The sequence below is a fragment of the Triplophysa dalaica genome, chromosome 24, assembly GCF_015846415.1.
Source record: "Triplophysa dalaica isolate WHDGS20190420 chromosome 24, ASM1584641v1, whole genome shotgun sequence".
In the NCBI taxonomy this organism is placed as follows: domain Eukaryota; kingdom Metazoa; phylum Chordata; class Actinopteri; order Cypriniformes; family Nemacheilidae; genus Triplophysa; species Triplophysa dalaica.
This window is the reverse complement of record NC_079565.1, coordinates 14,761,394-14,771,399: the sequence shown is the minus strand read 5'-3', so window position 1 is coordinate 14,771,399 and position 10,006 is coordinate 14,761,394. Positions and strand designations below refer to the sequence as shown.

Below are 10,006 nucleotides of genomic sequence, written 5' to 3'. Positions count from 1 at the left end.
TTCTCCAGAACTGTCTGCCAGTGAACACTTCTGGTCTGGCTACCACCCTCAGAGGGCCACACACAGCAAACACAATAGATGTTACACTTACGCCCAAACAAACTGGCAAAAGCCATTAAAACATATATAGGCTGCTACTACATGAAAAACATGGAACAGAGAACACACGTCATTTACATCCGTAAGTAGAACATATTTTGTAATTTATTTTAAAATTTGTACAATACTGTAGGTGCATTGTGAAAAAAGGGATAAAACTGTAATGGAGATCTGAAACCACAAAATATTAATTAACACCAAGCCAGTCTTCAACATTTAGACTAAAGTTTAATTAAATCACAGCGAATGTTCTTATTGTTCAGACACTGTGAGAAAAACCTTCTGGCGTGAAGAATCCAGGCTTGATGTTGCTCTGCGGTTATATCATTACAAGATTCATCCATGTGTTGAAGAAGGTTGACATGCTCATGTTGATGGTGATCATACAACTGTAACTTACAAATTATCACAGAACAATCAGTGCAGTTAAAAATCTATGAACTTAATAAATGATTCATTAATTCAACATTAAGATCAGTTGAATTAAATGAGACAAATATATAAAACATAATAATTAGAGATACAAATCAAAAGTTTGATCTTGATAATATTATGCAAGGCAGTTAATGTTTGTAAACATGCTGAAATGTTTGAAAAAGTGTATTTTTGATTATCTGTTGTGTAGTGTTTTGTAACTTAATTGTAAAAATTTCTCAAAACAAGAAAAACAAGAAAATAAAGTAAGAACTACTAAAAGGTTTAAAACTAAGTTAATACAAAGTACAATTGTTCTAATTTAAAGAAACTCTCGTCCCTCAGCAGCTGCAGTATGTGTCAGGTGTATCAGTGCAGTCACTGTTCAGTCTGACTGACGGAGGTTTTTGTACGACTCTTTATCACTGTGTCAACACATCATCACTGTGATAACTCTGACAGTAATAATCTCCTGAATCTTCAGTCTGAACTCCACTGATGCTCAGAGTGAAATCTGTGTTTGATCCACTGCCACTGAATCTAGATGATACTCCAGACTGGAGGTTATTGATGTTATATATGAGGAGTTTAGGAGCTTCTCCAGGTTTCTGTAAGTACCAGTGTAAGTAAGTACTATACACTGCACTGCTGACTTTACAGTTTATTTGAACACTTTGTCCTGGTTGAACTGCTGTTATTGATGGACTCTGAGTAACAGTGTACTGTCCTCTACACTCTGAAAGAAACAACAAGAATGAAATATAAGACAACACTGAAACACATGAAGATTTCACTCTTCAATGAATGAACAATCGTGATAAAAATGTTACTACACAAACCTTGAGCAAACACTGTGAGTGTCCAGATGAAGATGATGCTGAAAGTCATTGTTGTTCTTGTTGGTTTGTGTGATGCTGAAGATTGTGTTGTGTTGTCAGTCATGAAGTGTTAAACTCACAGCACTATAAACACTCTAAGAGCACTGAAGCACGTGATCACAATGCAAAGAAGTGGGCAGGATTCTTCTGCTTCAGTCTAGTGCACTATAATTATTGAATGTACATAGACACTAAACTATAACAACAACAATAATAATAAATAGAATCTTTCAGAGATCATCTGGGGCTGTTCTTCGTATCATGCTAATTTATTTAGCTGGATTTGATTGTTGATGATTTCGTATTATCTTTGATTGTTCGGTTCTTCAACGCTCATCCTGGACTTTTTGTCTTAGAAACAGATCCGTTAGATTAAATCTACTCTGGAGAAAGTTTATTTCATATAAACAGGATTAGATTGCAGCCATGACGCAGTCAAGCCATATTCATTTGTTGGACCTTCATATTAATAATATATATTAATAATAATAAATAAATAATAAATGATAATATTACCAGGGGGGGCACGGTGGCACGGTGGCTTAGTGGTTAGCACGTTCGCCTCACACCTCCAGGGTTGGGGGTTCGATTCCCACTTCCGACTTGTGTGTGTGGAGTTTGCATGTTCTCCCCGTGCCTCGGGGGTTTCCTCCGGGTACTCCGGTTTCCTCCCCTGGTCCAAAGACATGCATGGTAGGTTGATTGGCACCTCTGGAAAAAATTGTCCGTGAGTGAGTGAGTGAGTGAGTGAGTGAGTGAGTGAGTGAGTGAGTGAATGAGTGAGTGAATGAGTGAGTGAGTGTGTGTGCCCTGCGATGGGTTGCCACTCCATCCAGGGTGTATCCTGCCTTGATGCCCGATGACTCCTGAGATAGGCGCAGGCTCCCCGTGACCCGAGGTAGTTCGGATAAGCGGTAGAAAATGGATGGATGGATGGATAATATTACCGGTGGCTAGGTGTTTAGAGCAAAGCGGTTGCAACAGCAAGGCCACGGGTTTGATCCCCGGGGATTGGCCATAGTGAGAAATCAAAATATATAGTACAATGCAATGTTGTCTCTTTGGATAAAAGTGTCTGACAAATGCGTAAATAATATATATGCAGGGTATATTCACTTTAATAATATAAATAGTATTAAGCAAAAACCAATTGAATCAATAAGGAAGCTGACTTATGAAATGTCTTAGATGGTGTGTGACACCTACAGTATCACCAGCACTGAAGCAAAATGACCTGAATCTGCATGAGTCAACAATCTTCAGTCACATTTCTGATGGACTGTGTTTGAAGACACCATTCCCTGACCCAAACCTGTTACACTGCAGCTCAAGTCAGGACAGGATCTTGAAATGAACTTTGTGCAACTGATAGTAATGAAGGATTTCAGTATATAAGAAATCTAAGGGATGAACCTGACAGGGTCTGTACTGTTGCATGAGCTACACTACACACATCATCAGAAAAGAGAGGAGACCTGAGATGAAGAAGATCTCTAAACCACTACACTTAGACTGAGCTTCATGAGATATAACACCATTTCTTTATTATTCTTAAATAAAAAACAACACAAACATGCTTAGGCCCACATGCATTTTATTTTTAATCTCCATAGATAATAGACGGATATCAGTGTCATGTTTTAATAAGGAATAATAATCTTTTTTTGCAATAAGAGTCAAGAATGTTAAGTAAACAATTTAGAAGTAGTTTCTAAATCTGCAATCTTTTTAAAACCAACTAGACGTCTTTTCCAGGGTCTTGACCAGTGTCCTCTCAATGGCCAGCAGAGCTAGGCTTCTTAAACGGCCTTGGCCCATTGTGTTACGGGTGTAGGACTTGAGCCGCTTTAAACAGGAGAAGCTCCTTTCTACACCTGCAGATGTAGCTCCAATTGTTGCCACTAATGAGAACAGTTTGTAAAGCTGAGGCATTGCACTGTCCAACTCCATGTCTTTAAGGAACACCAAGTAATCACACAGCTTTCCCCTGTTACTCTGCAAGTCCTGATCTGAATACAGGACTAGAAGTTCACATCCTCAGTCTCCCTGAATCAAAGTGATGGTCATAACTTTTCAGGACATGGCCAGCAGTACATTTTCTTTTTCACAGCACTTCCAGTCAGCCAGCTAACTTTGTCATACCAGGAGAGCTGAAAAGACCTGTTACTTTTCTCTATCTTTTGCACTAAATCAATCTTAGGTGTTGATCTGCCCTGCTGTTTAATTCTAAGTTTCTCCTCGTAAGGAAGACTTTCTAATGGCTTTGCCAAAATCAGGTCGACAATATTAGCACTGTCTGCCATCGTGTGCAGTTTACTAGCTGGCTAGTTCAAACTATATGAATTAATGAACAAACGATCTAATATATATATATTTAACTCAACGGGAGGAAATGTGGGAATTATGTTAATCTGAAACAATGAATGTGGTGTGAAATTGTGTGAAATATACAATGAAGGTTGCAGCAGTTTGTCTTTCGACTACACATGCAAAATCCGCGATGGGACTGAGTTGGAAATGGAGACACAGAGTGATACGCGTCATAATCTGAAGACCACGCCGACGTCCCCAAAAAAACGTCTCTTTGCATTGCGAGAAGCTGCCGCCTCCATGTCATTTATGATTTATATAAAAAAAACAATGTCTAAAAGCTGATATTTGACAATGTGTATAGCAAGAAATACGTTTTTATAAACTGTTGACACCAAAAAACGAGCGTTTTAGGACATAAAAGTGGATTAAAAAGAGATGACAGACCCTCCAATCATCACGCAGATGCTCGGAGTCGGGCCAGCCCACTCCTCCATTCATCCCAGAGACGCTGAGCGTCCGTGGGCGGGACATAATCGCAGCATTATCCAATGACCGTCTTGTTTCTAAGCACTGAAAAAAAGTGTTTAAAGCAGCCCCATTGAAGTCAATGGACGCTGGGCTTCAACAGAGTAATTTACTGTACGCTACGGGAATGAATGAGAAGGAAATCGAGTCAGCCGACCTAAGTAGCTGATTCTGAACGAAATTGTTTTCGTTCGAGATGAACGTGTTTAACGCATTTTTAGTCAATAAAATGTTAACATAATAGTACATATATTTGACCATTCATTTTTTGACAATTATAGGGGAAGCTGAGCTTCCCTTGCAGTCTTAAAGAAATCGCGTCTGGCCTCTTGTGGAGAGAAATCAATAATTCACAAAACATTAAAAGCAATAAAATACTCTCCTCATCTCTGTACAAGGTTCTGTGCAGACTCAGCAGATGTAAAAGCCTTTCAGATGATGTGGACTCCTGCAAATGCTACTGAGTTTGTCCAATTTAAGAAATGTTATAGAAATGGACAGTCTTCAGACACTTTCCTCAGAATCGTACACAGTGAACACTGATGGATATAAAACACTTTATTTTGTGGGGAAACACCATCTCATTGTAATTAAACACTAAGAACTAAAAGTTCATTTATCAAAATATACAACTTCAGTTTAAAACTGCTTTAAAATGTTATAAATATCTCTGAAATGTGTCTGTGCATCATTTGAAGTGTTCCTGACATTTTAATAAGGTTTTCAAATTTCATAATCTTCAAGCAGCCGTAAAAGAACTATGGACGAAACTACATCTTTTGACATAACAACCAGCCAATAGCAGCGCTGCTGATCACTAGTTCTTCTATTGATATATGCGGCCTTTACAAACTGTGTGTGAGCGTGAAGGATCCCAGACACTTTAATCCAGATATACTAATTTTACACAACAGGTCTGTTCGAAGAACTGTATAATCCAGATCATGATTGCGGAATTAGATTATCTCAAATATTTCATTTTAATCTTGAGTGTAGTGAGCAACGTACAAAGAACTGAATTGTTGGTTGTGTTGTGTGATGTAATCTCTATATATTCTGATTTAGTTTGTATTCATTCAGGTGAGATGAAGGTTTTTTACAATAGCTTCCGTGGATTTTGCACTAATGTATATTACTGAAGTAAAAAACTGTCAATAAATGACACAGAAAATGAAAGAATGTGATACATGTGATTTGTTTTTGTTTTCATTGTGTTGTGTGTTTGTGTCCTGCGGCAGGTCTTCAGAAGCCCTCACTGTCTCTGCTGTCGTCCTCTTCTCTACAGATCTCTGAAAAGTCAACAGCGCTGGTGAGCTGGACACTTGAGGGGTCAGAGGTCACTGAAGGGGTTCACACCAGTGAAGAGAGTGAGCAGGACGGCCGATACAGCCGCAGTAGCATCCTGACCCTCAGCAAAGCACGCTGGGAAGAGAGAGGGGTGTATGTTTGTAGAGTCAAACACCATAAACAAGATTCACAATAGCGGCTGTGAGTGTTGATGAGTCGTATCTGAGTGTCAGACATCATTCATGAGTCTAGTGCAGCAGATCATTACTGAAAGAGAGCTCGTGTGTCAAACCACTGTGACATCTTTCAATGTGCTGTGTTTACTGAAACATTCAATAAAGCTTCTGAACATGTTACATTTGTGTCTAACAGCTTTGTAACAAATCTCCATAAAAGGGAAGGAAGGAGTCGGGAACCGGCAAACATTTAAAACATTTAATAAAGTAATATAACAGCCAGCGGCCCCTAACGGACGACCGCCGGCGAACAAAACATAAATATAAATACAAATACAAATAAAACCATAAAACATGTTCGGGCCCGGTCCTCTCTCTTCGACCGTCCGGTCGCTCTTTCCTTTTATATGCTCCCTATCTCCTACGTGATTCGAGCCCGGTGTGCGCACAGCTGGCGCTCATTCACAATTACTCACCGGACTCGAACCACGGTCTCGCCCCGCCTACTCTACTACAAGCATCATTCAGACAACAGAGAAAATCACATGTGTGTTTGTGCAGGAATGTCCTGTATCATGATTCTTAATAGTTTTAATAGTTGTGTAAAGGTTCATGTAGCAGTAAATGTGAAATGCAGGTGTTGTGTTGTGAACATGATCTCTGGAGACAGAGCTGATCTATTCTGAGAACATCAGAGTCTCTTCATCCTGTCAATGCAAATGTGATTTTCAGCTCAACACTCTCAGTGTCACTGTTTGATTGGTTCAATCATCTGAACTGAAACACACAAGTTTCACTTCTTTATTGTTAGTGGTTTTATTATGTCATCAAAGTTCACACATGAATATTATGAATAAAATTATACTGTGTTCTGTACATGTACTTCTCAGTCTTTATTTCTACTGTAAACCAAAAACACAATATATTTATTTCTGTTATAAAGTTGTGGGTGCACATATATCATTGACATATATCATGAATTTAACTAAAAGAATATTCTGATCAAAATGTAAATGTATTTTTTCTCTTGACTGGTGTGAACACTGAACTCTCTGGACAAATGTTGTGATCATGAACAGCGGCTGTTTGTGCATCTGATCATAACGTTTATCTCATAAAGATCATTAGATTTGTGAGATGGTGGTCTAGTGCGTTAAACCACTGAACTGGTAAATCAAAAGGTTGCTGGTTCGATCCCAGCAGCCACCACCAGTGTGTCCTTGAGCAAGACACTTTACTCCATGTTGCTCCAGGGGGATTGTCCCTGTAATAAGTGCACTGTAAGTCGCTTTGGATAAAAGCGTCTGCCAAATGACTAAAATGTAAAATGTAAATGTAAAATATGTTGGTTAAAAGAACACACACAAACAGAGAAAAACATCTTATATAAAGGAGTCAGTAATATGAATTATGGAAATTAAAAATAATCTGATACTTCAGTAGTCAGTATGAATGTTAAAGATATTTTTTGATTATCTTCATAATTACAAAAAACAGTGCTTTGTCATTAGTGATCAGTGTTTTGTGTGTGTTGTATAATCAGCTGCAGTATGTGTCAGGTGTATCAGTGCAGTCACTGTTCAGTCTGACTGACGGAGGTTTTTGTACGACTCTTTATCACTGTGTCAACACCCATTTACTATTAGGATAGTGTAAACTCTGACAGTAATAATCTCCTGAATCTTCAGTCTGAACTCCACTGATGCTCAGAGTGAAATCTGTGTTTGATCCACTGCCACTGAATCTAGATGATACTCCAGTGTAGAGGGTTTTTGCTCTATATATGAGGAGTTTAGGAGCTTCTCCAGGTTTCTGTAAGTACCAGCTCATTCGAGGACCATAACTATCTGTGTATACACCACTGCTGACTTTACAGTTTATTTGAACACTTTGTCCTGGTTGAACTGCTGTTATTGATGGACTCTGAGTAACAGTGTACTGTCCTCTACACTCTGAAAGAAACAACAAGAATGAAATATAAGACGACACTGAAACAAATGAAGATTTCACTCTTCAATGAATGAACAATCATGATAAAAATGTTACTACACAAACCTTGAGCAAACACTGTGAGTGTCCAGATGAAGATGATGCTGAAAGTCATTGTTGTTCTTGTTGGTTTGTGTGTTGATGAAGATTGTGTTGTGTTGTGTTGTCAGTCATGAAGTGTTAAACTCACAGCACTATAAACACTCTCAGAGCACTGAAGCACGTGATCACAATGCAAACTCACTCTCTACATTTACATCAACACACTCAAACACTGTTTTATCATTTAATATTAATTTCTGCACATTGGTTGTATTTTGTTTTCTTAGATTATGTGTTGTGATTATTGAACAAGTGTGTAATGATTTGTAATGGTGAATAGTTATTCATTATTTTGTGTATAATGTTGGTGTAAAATAAAAAACACAGAATATGGAGATACACAGGACAGCAGCTTAATGAAAGAGTGACAATAAAGTTGCTTTGTAAATCTTTGGATTAAAATTCAAACTAACTTGTAAATTAGATTTATATTATAGTTAAAGGGATAGTTCACCCAAAATAAAATATAAACAAAATGAAATGTAATATGTATGATGTGTGAATGTGTGATAAAGTGTAAAGATGTGTTTGTGATGTGTTTATAGTTCAGTTACTGAAGCGTTCAGAGGTTTTTGTACAGTCGCTCTATTAGTTTATATCACTGTGGTGGACTTTTGGCAGCGGCACCAGACTGGATGTTGGCAGTAAGTAAAAACATTCAATAATAATATTAATACAATTGATTTTTGCATTTAAATATAAAGATAAACTATTAAATATAAAAAGAAATGACTATTTTAACATATTTATGTGGTTTAATAAATAAGTTTGTGTACTAGTGCACTTTCATATTTTGAAGAATAAATTCTTGAGTTTTATTTTCTACATAATAGATTTTAGTTAAAGGGATAGTTCACCCAAAAATGAAAATGCTCTCATCATTTGCTCACATTCATGATGTTCCAAACCTGTATAAATTTCTTTGTTCTACACAAAGAAAGATATTTGCAAGAATGTCAGTAACCAAACCAATTTCATCCCCCATTGACTCCCATAGTATTTATTTTTCTTAATGTAGCAGTAAAGGGGGATGAGACTTGTTTGGTTAATGACATTTTTTAAGTATATTCCTTTTTGTTCATCAGAACTAAGAAATGTTTACAGGTTTGGAAAACCTCAGGGTGAGTAAATATTAACAGAATATTAATGTTTTGGTGAACTATCCGTTTAATGCTCACAATCTTTTTTTTTAATCAATTAGTTTAGTCTGCAATAAAAATGTATAAAACTTGCACTGGGAAAATAAAACATTAAATGAAAAGTAATATGTGTTACAAAAATGGTTAAAACTTGTATTTATTCATTATATTAAACATATAGTAAGTTATACATTTGATTTGTTACAGGTATGTTATGTTTAGTATTTATATTTTAATACTTGATTAAATGAGTATATGTAAGGTAATATGATTTCTACATTGATTTAAGATTAGTTTCATTTTGATTGTAAAAGTGATTTTAAAAATTGTCACTTCTGTTTATACATTCAGATCAACATGAACGAAAGAGAAAATTTACAAAATAATTTAGCGTGAACTTGTTTATTATTTCTGGTCTTTTCTGTTTATCATGTAGAGAGTGAAGTTGTTTGTTTCTCTCTGTGAGTTTGTGACTATTGTGTGTTTGTCAGGCTTCACTCGTCCTAAAGTGAGCGTCCTGCCGCCCTCCAGTGAAGAGATTTCCACAAAGAAAACAGCAACACTGATGTGTGTGCTCAACAAGGGTTTCCCCTCAGACTGGAGTGTGATGTGGAAGGTGGACGGGAGCAGCAGATCTCAGGACAGCAGTGTTGGGCTCCTGGAGAAGGACGGTCTGTACAGCTGGAGCAGCAGTCTGACTCTCTCTGAGCAGGAGTGGAGCTCAGTGCTCTCAGTGAGCTGTGAGGCCAAACACAAAGATCCCAGTCATACAGTCACTGGAGAATTCAGGAGAGATGATGAGTGTTCACACTAGACTCTCTCTCTCTCTCTCTCTCTCTCTCCTCTGACTTCTGTTCTCATCTGAGTCTCACTCATGTCTCACATGTGTTTTTACATTCATTCTCTCTCTCATCTGACATCTGTTCTGCTTTTCACAAACAACACCACAAACCAGTGCATGTGTGCTTTATTCATTTACTGCTAATTTTGTTTGATCAAAATTCATCAAATAAAATCATATTGAATCTTCATGACTCATTTTGTCTTTTGTGACAGATCAGAACATCAGCTCTTTATTATAAAT

The 10,006-nt window shown here is 37.3% G+C and overlaps 3 gene segments (V, D, J or C); 1 reads left to right on the top strand and 2 right to left on the bottom strand.

The window, feature by feature from the left end:
* Nucleotides 1–827: 827 nt before the first annotated feature.
* Nucleotides 828–1,401, bottom strand: LOC130414119 (Ig kappa chain V-VI region NQ2-6.1-like). The segment is given in 2 exon segments: nt 828–1,249; nt 1,353–1,401. Coding segments are annotated over 2 exon segments (363 nt in total).
* Nucleotides 1,402–6,648: 5,247 nt separating this feature from the next.
* LOC130414139 (Ig kappa chain V region K29-213-like) lies at nt 6,649–7,808 on the bottom strand. The segment is given in 2 exon segments: nt 6,649–7,644; nt 7,748–7,808. Coding segments are annotated over 2 exon segments (384 nt in total).
* A 1,361-nt stretch (nt 7,809–9,169) lies between these two features.
* On the top strand, nt 9,170–9,736 carry LOC130414705 (immunoglobulin kappa constant-like). The segment is given in 2 exon segments: nt 9,170–9,179; nt 9,414–9,736. Coding segments are annotated over 2 exon segments (333 nt in total).
* The last annotated feature ends 270 nt before the right edge of the window (nt 9,737–10,006 follow it).